A 15,910-nucleotide genomic window follows, 5' to 3' on the forward strand; every position below is an offset into this window, starting at 1 on the left:
TCAAAGATTAATCAAGCAAATATGTAAAACAAAATTTGGCATGTAGAGTGTGTTGAAGATAAGGAATGTTTCAAAAGATGAGGGTCTGCGACCCCTTATTAAAATGGGCGCAACACCCAGCCTCCCCAATGAAACAGAATAAAGAGAATGTCTGCATAATATGTACAAAACGAACTAAATTTGGCATGTAAACATTTTTGAAGGCATGAAATGTCAATGATATTGTGAGTCCATTCAGAGGGTGGAGGGGGTTCTCATACAAATAAAATAGAATTTTTTGCATAATTAGGAAAAAGTGTACGTTCGACGGCTATTAGGCCGAAGTTCTTAGAGCCGAATGGAAAATAGCCAGAATGTACATCAGGCCGAATGTTCATTGAATCCACAGGCAGAATGATCATCATGCCCTCTTCGTCACACAGGTTGTACTTCCTGCTGCTTATAATGCTCACTCCATCAGAGATGTTTCTTTCTTTTTGTAATAGGCTGTTTTTTCAAGTCACACTGTTACATTTTCTATACGGAACAACTGCTAACTCTTACAACATACCTAGATGTTTCCTTCTTTCTATCGAAGGTTTTTTTTTCGAGTGGCACTGTTGTGTAGTTTATGGCAGTTGAACTGTTAACTCTAAGATCGATTTGTCCCTTTAAGTTACATTGATAAAGAGTTGGTTAGCAACCAAATAACCAAACAGCATTCTTTCTCTGAGATTTTTCCTTCTTTTAAAATAGGCTGTTCTTTTGCAGTAGCATTCATGGTATTTTTGCATATTTTAACAATTAGGTTCTATGCAACAATATAAATCATTGTACTTCTGCTGATATTGGACTTAAAAATTAACTAACCCCTATAAAATGACGAAAATATAAAAAAATCATGTAAATAATATGGTCTGATGTAAAACAGAGCCAATCATAATTAAGGTCAATTGTTCTATTATTCGCAAATTTCAACATGTTGGATACAATATTCTAATAATTTAATCCTAAAAAAAAATTTTTAGTGAGAAAATAGGTATTGTTTTTAATAAAATTTCTATAGTAACTTTAAAATAAACTGAGCTTGGGCGTAAAATAAACAGTTGGTTCAAACTTTATATCAGATTTTGTTCAAACTCGATATACTGAAATCTTTGACGCACATCGTCAGATAACTAGAGTAAAAAGTTAAGAAACATATTTTACTTCAACAGAATAAGATTGTTATTAGAAAAATCGCCTGTTTTAGTACATTTTTTCGAATAATTATTTCAATGCATTGCAAACTTGAAATAAGAAGTTTTAAAGTCGTAACACATATAATTTACATCAAATTTATTCACAAGCGGTTAAATATATATTGTAATTCCACGTTTAAACCTTATGTGGCCGAGAGGGTACCCGGGTACCCAGCGCCCATTTAAAGAGCACGGTGTAGAAAAAAGCTAAAAGTTTGTCGGACACATAACGGTTAAATGAACTTTTAAATATGTGTTCATTTTACCCACATCGATTGTTCATTACCCTCACTGTTTATCGCTACTCGGTTTTCTTGCATTTTATAAAATCGAAAAAAAAAGAAAACTGTATAGTTTTGACCATTTTTTTTCTTAGAATGTTTAGAACATAATCCCATCTAAGATATTACATGGAAAAAATGCAAGATTTTAACATATTTCCATTAAAAACGTCAACAAACGCTTGGAGTGTTCATTTTACCCCTATTTTCCCTAAAAATAATTAATGAATTTTTGAACGTTTCAGTTTATTCTCATGGTAGCTATGTTCCTGTTCGTATGTAGAACAAGTTAAGAAAATAACAAAAACATTAGAAAAAACTATGTCGTAGTGCAAAATCCACAATTAAAATGGGCAATACAAGGTTTGCCGGGTCAGCTAGTATTATATAAAATTATTTGTGACTCTTATTTGAATACATTTAATAGTAAATATCAGTGTAAAATATATCTATGTGCAGCATGTGTGTTATGTTATGTCATATGTGTGTGCTCTTGCTCAAAAGATGCAAACCTAGTCAGAAAGGACATTTTTAAAGTCTGTTAATCACTATTTATCCCGATTCTCCCTAACTAAGTGATAACAATGTGATATGTAAATGCAAGAGTTTAAGTATTTCAGATAAATACTCACGCCCCGACCATGACTCACCGGATTCCGCGGAGCGTAGTACGCATTGTTTCGGCCTTGCACCTGCTGGGCAACAGCCGCTCCCGGTGAGCCAGCAGCTGACGGCTGCGGCTGCGGCTGCGGCTGATAGAATCCCGGGTACGAGTTGAACGCATTGTACAATCCGAAGGGCCCGAACGCACCGAACGGATAGGCCAGACCGGCTTCGTGCACCACCGGTTGCACCACGGGATAGGCTCGGCTCGGGGTCAAATTCTCGTCGGTCGTTATGACGGCATTGTAGACCTTTGGAGTTCTCAGCAGACCGCCGTGGGCTGGGCCGGCGCAGAACGTTGACACCGCAGCAAGCAGTACGAGCACCGTGACCTAGTCAAAGAAGTGGATGGTAAAATAGCAATCAGCTGTGGTAAACAAGTGATAAATCAGTTAAGAGTTGGTGATCGGGACTGGGGGTCTGGGCGGGAAACCGGCTTCGACGTGCTTAAATATGATCGATTATTAATGTTGTGAGGTTTAATTACATCGGGTGGCGAGCGGTTTGTAACAAGACACGAGTGACCAGTAAGGCGATCGAAGCGGAACGTTTTCTGCACAACATTTAGATTTACTTTGCAGTGCAGTTTGGTTTCGGTTTTCTTGATGTACGTTTGTATATGATTGCTTACGAAGCATATTTAATCAAGGTCTTCAGCTTTCAATAGATCCATAAAGGGCGTGTGCCAGCAATTAAAGAATAGTCAAGTATTGAAAGGACAGATATTTTATGGGGAGATCACGTGAATCGAGATTATAAATATATAGCTGCCAATAATTTTAGATACTTTGATTAAGGGATAGATAATTGCGATGATATTATCACACCATTCTTGGAATGCGTCATCAAAATACAATGACACAGTAATCAATACCATGCAGCTTCGAATAGTATCAAACAAAGCATCACAAAATATTAATAGCACATCATATTTAAGTATATTCACCAAGCTAATCATGCACTCGGCAGTGGTAATGCGTAAACGAAAACTCATCGACCTCATATATGTGAGTGATTGAAAACGTATGAACTCTAATGATTGAATATAGTTAGTTTCATGCAGTTAAACTTAAACAGTTAAACAAACGATTCGTTAAGCACTTGTGGCAACTAATTTAAAGATCTAATTATTTGATATATGCCGCGTGATTCATCATCGTGACAAATTACACGAAACTGTACTGTCATAGTTTAAGCCAGATTGTCGTAATTCAGGTTCAGAGCAGTACATCGCAGTCACTAACCGAACAGCTTCAGGACGCTTTGATGCAGGTTCTTTCAGTAATAGAAATTTATTTAGTATCTCTGCCTGAGCTTAGAATATCTTCGTGACCGCAAGACGATACACCTATGGATATGAAAATTGTCAATTAGCAAGAAAATCTCTTAGTCAATAAGTGTTGAAGTGCCGATAGACAGAATATCTATTGCTCCACAGGACAGACTTGTTAGAATCCTAAAATGGCCGACATTGGCACCTACTCACGGTTTCGAGCGCACAAATCTCTTCGTAAACAAAACCAGCGCACCTGATCTCTTATTTTAAGCTTATTACAAGTGAGCACAGAATAATAAAATGCACTGTTATTTGAAGCTTTCTTCTTAAGATTTGTGCGTCTGAAGTTCTAATGCACTGTTGCAACGGAATTTCAAGACGTTTGTCCTTATCAAAACACTGGAACCTTCAATCAAGTAGAATCCATTTAGGCGAAATCTATTAGGGTAACTTGGTATTAATGGAAACCGTTTTGTCCAGAGCAGTTCATGAACTTAAAGAGTGGTTTGAGGAGAATATATGGGGTACCATATTCCGGGGTCAAATTGATCACTTTAATACAACTTTTGCGGATAACATCAGTGGCAATTTAAATACTACGAAAAGAATTTCTGCAAAATCAATACCCAGTGGATCTCGGTGAAACTATGTGGCAGAATTTTGTTCAACAATTTTGAGCTTTTAGTTAAATTACTTCATAAATCAAAAAAAAAAAAAAAATAAAAAAAATAAGGTGCCACTTTGGGGCGAAATTGATCAGTATACAATTAAGCATTGGTTAAAAGGAAAAAAATCCTTATCCACCTAATTTTGCTCTTCTAAACCCGAATAACGCGTAAAAACTCTTGCAACTTGTGAATTTGACACTTAAAATGCTAAGTAAAATTTTGAAATTTCCTCTTTAACGCCAAAAGGTAGGCAATTTCCTTTGAAATAAGTGATTTCTGTTACAATAAATTATTTTTTCGTAAAAAAAAACTCCTTTTAACTTATGCATATTCAGAATAGCTTCATAACTTTCCAACCAAGGCTCCACAAAAATGTTAAAACAAAAAAAAAAAAAATACGGTAAGTGCTAGTGGCAATGAAGAAGCAATGATTTCAGCAAAGTGAGAAATACATTGCAAATTCCTAAAAAAAGGCAAAACTAATTTTTCTCTAAACAAATAAAAGTCAAAAATCATCTCTAGACATCTATGAACAAGATGAGGTAAGAAGTTTGAGATCATTGCGACGCTTAAAAGTTACTGGTATGCAATTACAATGTAGTACCCAAATGATAAATTTCACCCCGCTGATCAATTTGACCCCGGTTTACGGTAGCTAAAGGGCGTTTAAGGCGAGTTAAAGCTGAAACGGGAGGGTGTCTGTCTAAGGGTTTCCAAGAACTTCCCTGAGTATAAATCATTGGATTAATCAGCATAATTGCGATCATTTGAAGCACTATAATCAATGTTCATGCTCACACAGCCTCATGCAAGTATGTTTGGTTAAGTAGTGAGTTCAATAACTGTTTAGGGTATTCAAGATCTCCGTTAAGTATAGTTTATCAAATATACTAGCGAAACTTGTGATCTTTAACTGTATTACTAAATAGGTTTGTACTAAGCCCCTGAAATCTACTAAAACGCCTTGAATACTCTACTTTTTTTAAACCCACTGTAATGCCTTACGAGGCATTGAAGCTGCCAAAGACAATATTTTATTAACGCTTGCAGCATCACCTACTGGTAAACTTCAAAAACTTGTCATTCCTGTATAAGTTTGACCAAATTGTCTCATACTAACTTGAAGCTCGTTGATCAGGGTATTTCAGGAGGTTTCAAGAGGAATCAGTAGTGTTCATGGGAAATCTATGAACTTATTCTTTATGGCGCAATGTTCCAGCTGAGACAGCCTATTTTGAACTTAGTGTTCTTGACATGTAGGCTGACCAGATAGTAACAAGATAAAAAAGGACATTTGCGTGAAATTGTTCAATACACATTAGGATGCGGCTATATTTCGATAGTTCAAACTACAAACAAGTTGTATATCTCTTCTAACTGTAAATGACAAAAAGTAGAGAAACCTATGAATGTTAATAACATTTTGAGACAACTGAAGATTAGGAATCACTCAAGTGGTCAACAAGCAACAGTCTCTTTCTGTTCGAATCCATTCAGAAACGTCTCTGAAACGAGGAAAATCGGACAATACTCGGTTTTTGCTCTGGCATCAGACAACACTTTGGGAAAATGAGAGTAATCCAGTGACATCCAGAGCAATGGTGAGTAACACTTCGAAAACAGATTTACTCTCGTTATATGTGTCTTGCCCCTAGGTAAAAAAGAATAAATTAATCGTTTCAGTTAAAGTTTTAAAAATACTAAAAAACGATGCTCGACAAAATTTAATGAAACCTTATATTTTAAAAGAACTACCCTATAAGATTCAAAATCGGTTGAAAAAAACCCAAATTAATCCACCTAGAGGTGATAGTGCCTTTCTCGTCGTATATGTTCTTACGATCTTTCCGTCGACGTAAGTCAAAGTGTTCCTGAATCCTGATATTTTTTAAGAAAAGCAAGCATTTTAGCCATCATTGAATTGACTTAAAACTTATGGATGGCACATACTCCGACGTTGTGTTCAGCGTAAAAGCAGAGCTGAATAATATCAGATTTCTCAGTTGACTGCTTGAGTACCTTCACTAACAATGGGAGCTGATCAATATCAAGACGATACTAACAAGCTAAGATGTAACTTTTTACACATTCACAGATCACTTTGCGGTCTTCTATAAAGTTTTTTTCTGCACATTCTAGGTTATATTTTATTGACCGTAAAAAACAAGAACGTAGTGAGTATCGTGAGACGTCTGTTTGTATGTGGGTTTAATATGTCAAGATTTTGTTCTCTTACACATATTTATCGCTTGCATTGGTATTATTTACTTTCGTAGTTCCGGCGAAGCATCAAACGCTGGTTGTGCCACCCTACCAGTAGTCTCTAATGTGGTATGAGCCTATTTTCTAGTTAACCGTTCCTCAGGTTATTAAAAAAAGCCGTGATGTGATGTGTCGCATGGTACATTTTGTTACTTTCCGGAACAGGTTCCGGAGCACCACCGGGGCTCCCAAATATAGTCTGAGGCAATATCATTGCTAACGTACATCAGGTTACCTAAAAAAACCACGATTTGATTTATCTTATGCATGGGTACAAATCACTTTTACATTTGACCACTTCCAGTGGGACACCCAGAACTAGTTTCGGGACACTACCGGTTGTCTAAAATATGGTCTGAGGCTATGATCTTACGAATGGCAGCCTATTTAATGCACCCATAGATAACGAAAATGCACCATAGAAAAACAAAAATGCACCATAAATAATTAAGTAATGTGCCGATAAAATGCACAGCATTCTCCATAAATAAATATAAATGTTCCATAATAAATTAAAAATGTAGCGGTAAACCAAAAAAATTTCTAGTTAAAAATGAAACATTGTATCAATAAAAAAATAAATAAAACACCATAAACAAATAAGTTTGCTCCATAAAAAATGATAAAAATATCCATAAATAATGAACATTTGCTCCATAATTATACCATATTTGCTCCATAAAAAATTGAAATTGCACCATAAATATAATCAAATTGCACCATAAACAAATTGTAAATTTCACCACAAAGAATGTAAAAGCTTACTTACCTTACCGGTCAGGCTAAGGCCGGGGTGGCCTCTGCTGTACATAGTAGCCGCCTCCATTCCACTCGGTCCATGGCTGTTTGTCTCCAGTTCCGCACTCCGCGTAGGGTCCGCAGATCGTCCTCCACTTGGTCGACCCACCTAGCTCGCTGCGCTCCACGTCTTCTTGTACCGGTCGGATGACTCTCGAGAACCATTTTAGTCGGGTTGCTATCCGACATCCTGATGACGTGACCCGCCCACCGTAGCCTCCCGATTTTCGCGGTATGGACGATGGTTGGTTCTCTTAGCAGCTGATGCAGCTCGTGGTTCATTCGCCTTCTCCAAGTCCCGTCTTCCATCTGCACTCCGCCGTAGATGGTACGCAACACCTTCCGTTCGAAAACTCCAAGAGCGCGTTGGTCCTCTGCACGTAGGGTCCATGTTTCGTGCCCATAGAGGACGACCGGTCTAATCAGCGTTTTGTAGATGGTTAACTTCGTGTTACGGCGAACTTTGTTCGATCGTAGAGTTCTGCGGAGTCCAAAGTAAGCACGATTTCCTGCCACAATGCGCCTCTGAATTTCTCTGCTGGTGTCGTTGTCGTCGGTCACCAGTGAGCCCAAGTACACGAATTCTTCAACCGCCTCGATTTCATCACCGTCGATATGAATTCGGGGTGGCGGGCGCGGTAATTCCTCCCTGGAGCCCTTTGCCATCATGTACTTTGTCTTCGACACATTAATGACTAATCCGATTCGCCTGGCTTCACTCTTTAGTCGGATGTACGTTTCCGCCATCGTCTCAAATTTACGAGCAATAATATCAATATCATCGGCGAAACCAAGCAGCTGAACGGACTTCGTGAAAATCGTCCCACTCGTGTTTATCCCCGCTCTTCTTATTACACCCTCCAAAGCAATGTTGAACAGCAAGCACGAAAGACCATCACCTTGCCGTAACCCTCTGCGAGATTCGAAGGGACTCGAGAGTGTCCCTGATACTCGAACTACGCACATCACTCGATCCATCGTCGCCTTGATCAGCCGTATCAGTTTATCCGGGAATCCGTATTCGTGCATAATCTGCCATAGCTGTTCTCGATCGATTGTATCATACGCCGATTTGAAATCGATGAACAAGTGATGTGTGGGCACGTTGTATTCGCGGCATTTCTGCAACACCTGGCGGATGGCGAACATCTGGTCCGTTGTAGCGCGTTCACCCATAAATCCAGCCTGATATTGCCCCACGAACTCTCTTGCAATCGGTGATAGACGGCGGCATAAAATTTGAGAGAGTATCTTGTAGGCAGCGCTCAGTAGTGTGATCGCGCGGTAGTTCCCGCAATCCAACTTGTCGCCCTTTTTGTAGATGGGACACACGATACCTTCCATCCATTCCTCCGGTAATACTTCCTCCTCCCAAATCTTGGTAATGACCCAGTGTAGTGCTCTCACCAGTGCTTCTCCACCGTATTTTAGAAGCTCGCTTGGTAGTTGATCTGCTCCAGCGGCCTTGTTGTTTTTCAACCGGCCAACCTCCTCCTCAATCTCTTGAAGGTCAGGGGCCGGAAGTCTTTCGTCCTGTGCACATACTCCTAGATCTGTTACCACGCCACCTTCGGTACTTGCAACGTCGCCATTGAGGTGCTCATCGTAATGCTGCCGCCACCTCTCGACCACCTCACGCTCGCTCGTGAGAATATTCCCGTGATTATCTCGGCACATGTCGGCTTGTGGCACAAAGCCTCTGCGCGAGCGGTTCAGCTTCTCGTAGAGCTTTCGTGTGTCCTTAGCGCGGTACAGCTCTTCCATCGCTTCGCGATCTCGTTCTTCCTGCTGGCGCTTCTTCATCCGGAAGACTGAGTTCTGCCTGTTCCGCGCCTGTTTGTAACGTGCCTCATTCGCTCTCGTACGGTGTTGCAGCATTCTCGCCCATGCTGCATTCTTCTCGTTTTTCAACTGTTCACATTCGCCGTCGTACCAGTCGTTTCTGTGATTCGGAGTCGCGAAGCCTAGTGCTGTAGCCGAGGTACTACCTATGGCGGATCGGATGTCCCTCCAGCCATCTTCAAGTGTAGCTGCGCCAAGCTGCTCTTCCGTTGGTAGGGCCACTGCTAACTGCTGCGCGTAGTCTTGAGCCACCTCTACGTTACGAAGTTGCTCGATGTTGAGCCGTGGCGTTCGACTTCGACGTGTGGTGATAACTGTCGAAAGTTTTGAGCGCATGCATACAGCGACTAAGTAGTGATCCGAATCTATATTCGCACTGCGGTATGTGCGGACGTTGGTTATATCTGAGAAGAATTTACCGTCGATTAGAACGTGGTCGATTTGGTTTTCTGTTTGTTGGTCGGGTGATCTCCAGGTGGCTTTGTGGATATCTTTGCGGGGGAAGAAGGTGCTTCGGACTACCATACCACGGGAGGCTGCAAAGTTTACGCATCGCTGGCCGTTATCATTCGATACGGCGTGCAGGCTGTTTCGCCCGATTACCGGTCTGTACATTTCCTCCCTTCCTACCTGCGCGTTCATGTCGCCGACAACGATTTTCACGTCACGCGGCGAGCAACCATCGTATGTTTGCTCTAACTGCGCGTAGAACGCTTCTTTCTCGTCATCGGGTCTCCCTTCGTGTGGGCAGTGGACGTTAATGATGCTGTAGTTGAAGAAACGGCCCTTAACTCTCAACATGCACATCCTTGCGTTGATCGGCTGCCACCCGATCACACGTTGTCGCATCTTGCCCAACACTATAAATCCTGTTCCCAGTTCATTGGTGGTGCCACAGCTTTGGTAGAAGGTAGCCGCTCGATGCCCGCTTTTCCACACTTTCTGTCCAGTCCAACAAAGTTCCTGCAACGCCACGATGTCGAAGTTGCGGGGATGTAGTTCATCGTAGATTATCCTGTCACATCCTGCGAAACCTAGTGACTTGCAATTCCATGTTCCAAGTTTCCAATCGTAGTCCTTATTTCGTCGCGTGGGTCTTTGCCGATTGTATCGAGTCGTATTTTCTCCTATGTTATTCGCAATGGGGTTTTTTACGGGTGGCTTATTGGGCCTACGCCAACACTCCTGTCTCGCCGGAGGGCCATCGTGCCAGTTCTGTTTAACGTCCCAACCAACACTGGGACGACCACGCTGATGGGGCTACCACCTTGGATCTAGCTGGGCGTGGTGCAGCGTTTCTTACTCAGCCGCTGGATGCCAGAACAGACGCTGTTTGAGCCGCACCTCCTTGGTGAACAGACACTCGGATCGTACCTCCTCAATCTAGCTGAAGTCAGAAGGACAACAGTGCCCAGGCTGCACTACCAGCTAAGCACACAACTCTTAGCTGGCGGTCTTTGTCATCGCTTGACCCGTGGAAGCATGAGGTAGGAACTTGTGAGGACCAGAGCTATATTGGACGCTCTCCTTATCGACTCACCGTTTTGCAGCCCAGAATGTACATAGAATGTAAAAGCTACATAAATTTAATCTTATTGTACCATTGCTGCAGTGTCCAACGACATATAGTTTTAGGATGTGGATGGGATAATGTTAATATGAAAAGTAAGAAGAAAATAAACAGAAACCATGTACCGAAGCACGCATCTATGATAGAACGACTTAAAAGATGGAAACACTATGAATGCAATTTACCGGATAATCGCTTGCTGTTCGAACTCGCTAACGCTCACGGGATAACATCTCTGTTTGCATTATACCGGGCAAATTCATGGATTTGTGGATTACCTATAACCGAATCGACACAGTTACAACGCATCCACAGGCTACGCCGCATGTACAGGGGTTACTCAAAATAACTGGGACAGGTAAAATTTTCACTTTTCAAAAAATGTTCAACTCGCTGTAAGTTTTCGAAAAGTGCATCAAATATTCTCAATTTTTTACTGTAAGTTCATCAACTAGTTGTATATCAGTAGTCCAATTTTGGAGAAGATCGGACCATTGTCCACGGAGTTATAAAGATTCTAGAAAAAGGTAAAATTATCCGATAGCCAACTTTGAGCTGTTATATCTCCGGATACAATGAACCGAATGCAATGAAATTTTGACCATTCATGACTTGTATAATGAGCTATGAAAAACCTTTGACTTAACTTAAAATTCTTAACACGGAAGAAAATTATAACGATTAGATTATTTTTCTAATAAAACACCAAATTATCCAAAACTTCAACATCGTTTCAAAATTCAAGATGCAAATTATAGTTCAATTAATTTCCCTCTAAATGACTTATATATAAATGTGTTTTGAAGGAAAGTTACAACATAGCCGCTAAAAAAATGAGAAAGTAATGGGATGCATATTAGAAATTGATGAATTTACTAAAAAATCGTGAAATGAATGAAATCGTTATAACTTTTTCTCTTGTTAAAAATTTAAAGTTAAGTTAAACGTTTTTAAGAGTTCATCATATAAGTCATGAAAGATCAAAATTTCATTGCAATCAGTTCATTGAATCCGGAGATATAAAAGCTCAAAGTTGGCTATCGAATAATTATACCCTTTTCAAGAATCTTTATATCTTCGTGAAGAATAGCCCGATCTTTTCCAAAATTGAACCACTGATACACAACTAGTTGATGAACTTACAGTAAAAATTTGAGAATATGTGATGCCCTTTTCAAAAAGTTACAGCGAGTTGAAATTTTTTTGAAAAGTGAAAATTTTACCTGTCCCAGTTATTTTGAGTATCCCCTGTATTAAAAGAATCCGTATATATAACGCCTACAAGTTATGCAACCAAAGCGTGCTGTGCCGCTTGACCTTATTCACCTTATTCACCACACAATCTATCACGAACACTATAAAAATAACCCCTATTCATGGATCGCATCCGTGCTGGTTGTGGGGATGCAGAGGTGATCCCGGTCTTTAGTAGCAACAACCAGCACACTAGAATGTTAGAACATTCCTTTCCCTTCCTAACTGACTATAAGGACGTGGCCGGCGCCGTTATTGATCAAGAATGTATGAGCTGCTTAAATTGCACTTTTAGAATAAGTGGAGTGTCCCAGCCCTTATTCATTTGAATCCCAGTGCAATTGGTACCAGCTCAGATCAATCACGGAGGAGCAACCATTGACATGTATAGTCAGATTTGATTTTTTTTTAATTTAGGCAGAAGGTGCAGAATATAGCCTTTTAAATTCCACATATTACTATATACTTACATATTTCCAGTGCTACTAGCCATTGAAATACTGCTAATGATGCAGAATTTGATTAATTTTTGTAGATTTTGCATTCTTTGAGGTAAAATTTATAGTTTGTTAATGGTGCAATTTGATGATATTTATGGTGCAATTTTAATTTTTTATGGAGCAAATATGGTATAGTTATGGAGCAAATGTTCATTATTTATGGATATTTTTATTATTTTTTATGGAGCAAACTTATTTGTTTATGGTGTTTTATTTAATTTTTTATTGATACAATGTTTCATTTTTAACTAGAAAATCTTTTGGTTTACCGCTACATTTTTAATTTATTATGGAACATTTCTATTTATTTATGGAGAAAGCTGTGCATTTTATCGGTACATTGCTTAATTATTTATGGTGCATTTTGATTTTCCTATGGTGCATTTTGTAATTATTATGGCCGCAATAACCTTTTACCCTTACGAATCGATCATCGTGTTATCAAAAAAGGGTCTCCAGTTGGCCTAGTGGTTAAGACTATGAATCGCCAATCCGGAAACGGCGGGTTTGATTCCCGTTCCGGTCGGGAACATTTTCTCGACTTCCTGAGCATAGTGTATCATTGAACTTTCCTCACAATATACAAATTCATGCAATGGCGGGCAAAGAAAACCCTTCAATTATTAACTGTGGAAGTGCTCTAAAGAACACTAAGTAGAAGAGAGGCAGGCCAAGTTCTAATGCGAACGTCGAGCTATAAAGAAGAAGAAGAAGTTATCAAAAAAGCTGCTATTTGATGTACTGTCAAACCCCGCGTATTCATCACTCTTTAACCCTAAAAGGGATACCTTCATGGCCCCAGGTAACCCTTTTAGAGTTAAAAAGACACTTTTTAACTTGTACCCCGCTCATTTGAAATTTGTTGAATTAAAAAATGATCAAATGTCACAGTGTATTACACTGTAAATACGAATGATACGATGTTACTTACACCCGCAGCGGCTCCTCGTGCAGCTGCTTCTTCAAAAAGTTCTAATTTGGTGCATTCCGACACCTGATCCGTTTGGTGATCAACCGCAGTGAACATCGGAAGCCAACAATCGTAAAATGTACAAGCTCTCAATTCGTACCACCACAATATCTGTAAGCAGGGATGGGGACACTCACTTGCAACGAGTTACATTCACTTGCTATTTTCTCAGCTCAGAAGTGTGCAATCAAGAAGCGATGTATGGGCGACTTTTGCCTTGTGATTTCGTCTAAAACTATGCCGAATAGAGTAGGGGTCGCACACGAATCCCAAGGTCATGACAGAGCTGTGAAATCGACTCTCCACGAGGTGAGTGTAATTTACATTCACCTCGTGGAGAGTTGCCTTCGCAGCTCCCTCACGACTTCGGTATGCGCGTGCGACCCCTACACTATTCGGCAAAATTTTAGACGAAATCACAAGGCAAAAGTCGTCCATACATCGTTTCTTGATTTCACACTTCTGAGTTGAGAAAAGTGCAAGTGAGTGTTACTCTTTCCAAGTGAGTGTTCCCATCCTTGTCTGTAAGATTTGTTTTCAAAAATTTTTTTCAAAAACAAATCATACAATCTAAACAAAACTAAAATAGAGTTAGTTTATCGAATTGAAAGTTTACACAGGTAATTTGACTGCAATCATTGTCGAATTAGCGTGGTTTTATGGTACGACACGCATGGATTTGATTCAATTTCACATTTACAACTTTCGGTTCGCATTTTACCACTTACCGATTTTCCCTGATGTGGTTTTAGACTAGTTTCATGCAAATTATTAATCAGTTCTCCTAAAAAGTCGCAAATTGATGTAATGCATGTATGGGTTTGGTTCATTCGTGCATTTCGCCAGTTCCGGCGAGGCACTCAAATCTGGTTCCGGAACACTACTGACCTGAGACTATTTTCTTGCTGACCGTTCTTCGCGTTATCGGAAAAGCCGTTATTAATTGTGCTGCGTGTATGCGTTTGGTTTTTTTTATACATTTGACCACTTCCGTCGGAGCACCTGGAACCGGTTTCGGCACACTATTAGTTTTCCAAAGTATGGTCTGTGATTTTTTTTTGTTAACCGTTCATCAGCATACCTAAAAAGTCATTAAATGTGTCGAATTTATGGGTTTGGTTCTCCTTTATATTTGACCACTTCCGATGGGGCAACCGCAATCGGTTGCGGAACACTACCGGTTGTCCCCAATATGGCCGGAAACTTTTTTTTGTCAAATCAAGATGCCTTAAAATCCGCGATTTGATGTGTCGCTTGCATGAGTTTGGTTCCCTTTTATATTTGGCCATTTCCGGCGGGACACCCGGAACCGGTTCTGGATCACAACCGTTTTAGATATGTTCTGAAAATATTTTCCTGCTTACTGTTCATCAGGATATCAAAAAAGCCACGATTTGATATGTCCCTTGCATGAGTTTAATTAACTTTTATACTTTGCCACCTCCGGCGGAACATCTGGAACCGGTCCCGATATGGTCTGAGAATGCTTTCCTGCTTACTGTTCATCAGGTTATCGAAAAAGCTGTGGTTTGATATGTCACATGCATGGTTTTATTTCAATTTTACATTTGGCCACTTCCGACGGGACACCCGGAACCGGTTCCGGGACACAACCGGTTCAGATATGGTCTGAGAATATTATCCTGCTTACTGTTCATCAGGATATCGAAAAAGCCACTATTTGATATGTCGCATGCATGTGTTTGGTTAACTTTAATACATGGCCACTTCCGGCGGGACATTTGTAACCGGTTCCGGAACACTACCGGTTCCGATATGGTCTGAGAATGTTTTCCTGCTTACTGTTCACCACGTTATCGAAAAAGCCGCGGTTTGATATGTCGCATGCATGGGTTTAGTTCACTTTCATGTTTGGTCACTTCCGGCGGGACTCCCGGAACCGGTTCCGAGACACTACCGGTTCAGATATGGTCTGAGACTATTTTTCTGCTTACCATTCATCAAGTTATCGAAAATGCCGAAGTTTGATGTGCCGCATGGATGGGTTTGTAGCGTTTTCATATCTGGCCCCTTCCTGGGGTACCGGTCCGGAACACCTAAATGGCCATAACTCCGGAACGGCTGAACCGATTTGAACCATTTTCAATAGGAAACAATGGGACCAGATTCCGCGTCGAATGAACTGTCGGTCAATAAAATCGGTTGAGGTTTACTGCCAAAAAGTGATGTGAGTTTTTTTTGTACACACACATACACACACACACATACACACACACACACATACACACACACAGACATCACCTCAATTCGTCGAGCTGAGTCGATTGGTATATAAGACTTGACCCCTCCGGAGGCTCTATCAAATTTTCGTTTTTGGAGTGAACATATAGCCTTTCGGTACACCTTGGTATACGAGAAAGGCAAAAAAAGTTATATTAGTTGGACTCAAAGTCACATTTTATTAATCACATCTAATTTTTTTTCTGCTAAAATTCGTATCCTTTTTTCTGTAATTTGAAACCACAAGAACACAAGAATCTAAGCATCTGAAAGCTTTCGAAAAATAACCGCATTATGTCTCAGAGTTTTGAAAGGGTTCAATGTTTCAGTAAACTTTTTAAGTAGATGTATGACTGAAAGCTCCC

General features: G+C 40.1%; 1 protein-coding gene across 6 annotated transcripts in view; it reads right to left on the reverse strand.

The window, feature by feature from the left end:
- LOC109400927 (fibrous sheath CABYR-binding protein) overlaps nt 1-15,910 on the reverse strand; it is a 92,529-nt gene that overhangs the window by 9,862 nt on the left and 66,757 nt on the right. For all 6 annotated transcript variants that reach the window (XM_062845519.1, XM_029878302.2, XM_062845518.1 and 3 more), the window contains exon 3: nt 2,152-2,496. In XM_062845519.1, coding sequence (XP_062701503.1) covers nt 2,152-2,496 — 345 coding nt within the window. The remainder of the gene's footprint in view (nt 1-2,151; nt 2,497-15,910) is intronic.

This window comes from Aedes albopictus, chromosome 1, assembly GCF_035046485.1.
Source record: "Aedes albopictus strain Foshan chromosome 1, AalbF5, whole genome shotgun sequence".
Taxonomy (NCBI): domain Eukaryota; kingdom Metazoa; phylum Arthropoda; class Insecta; order Diptera; family Culicidae; genus Aedes; species Aedes albopictus.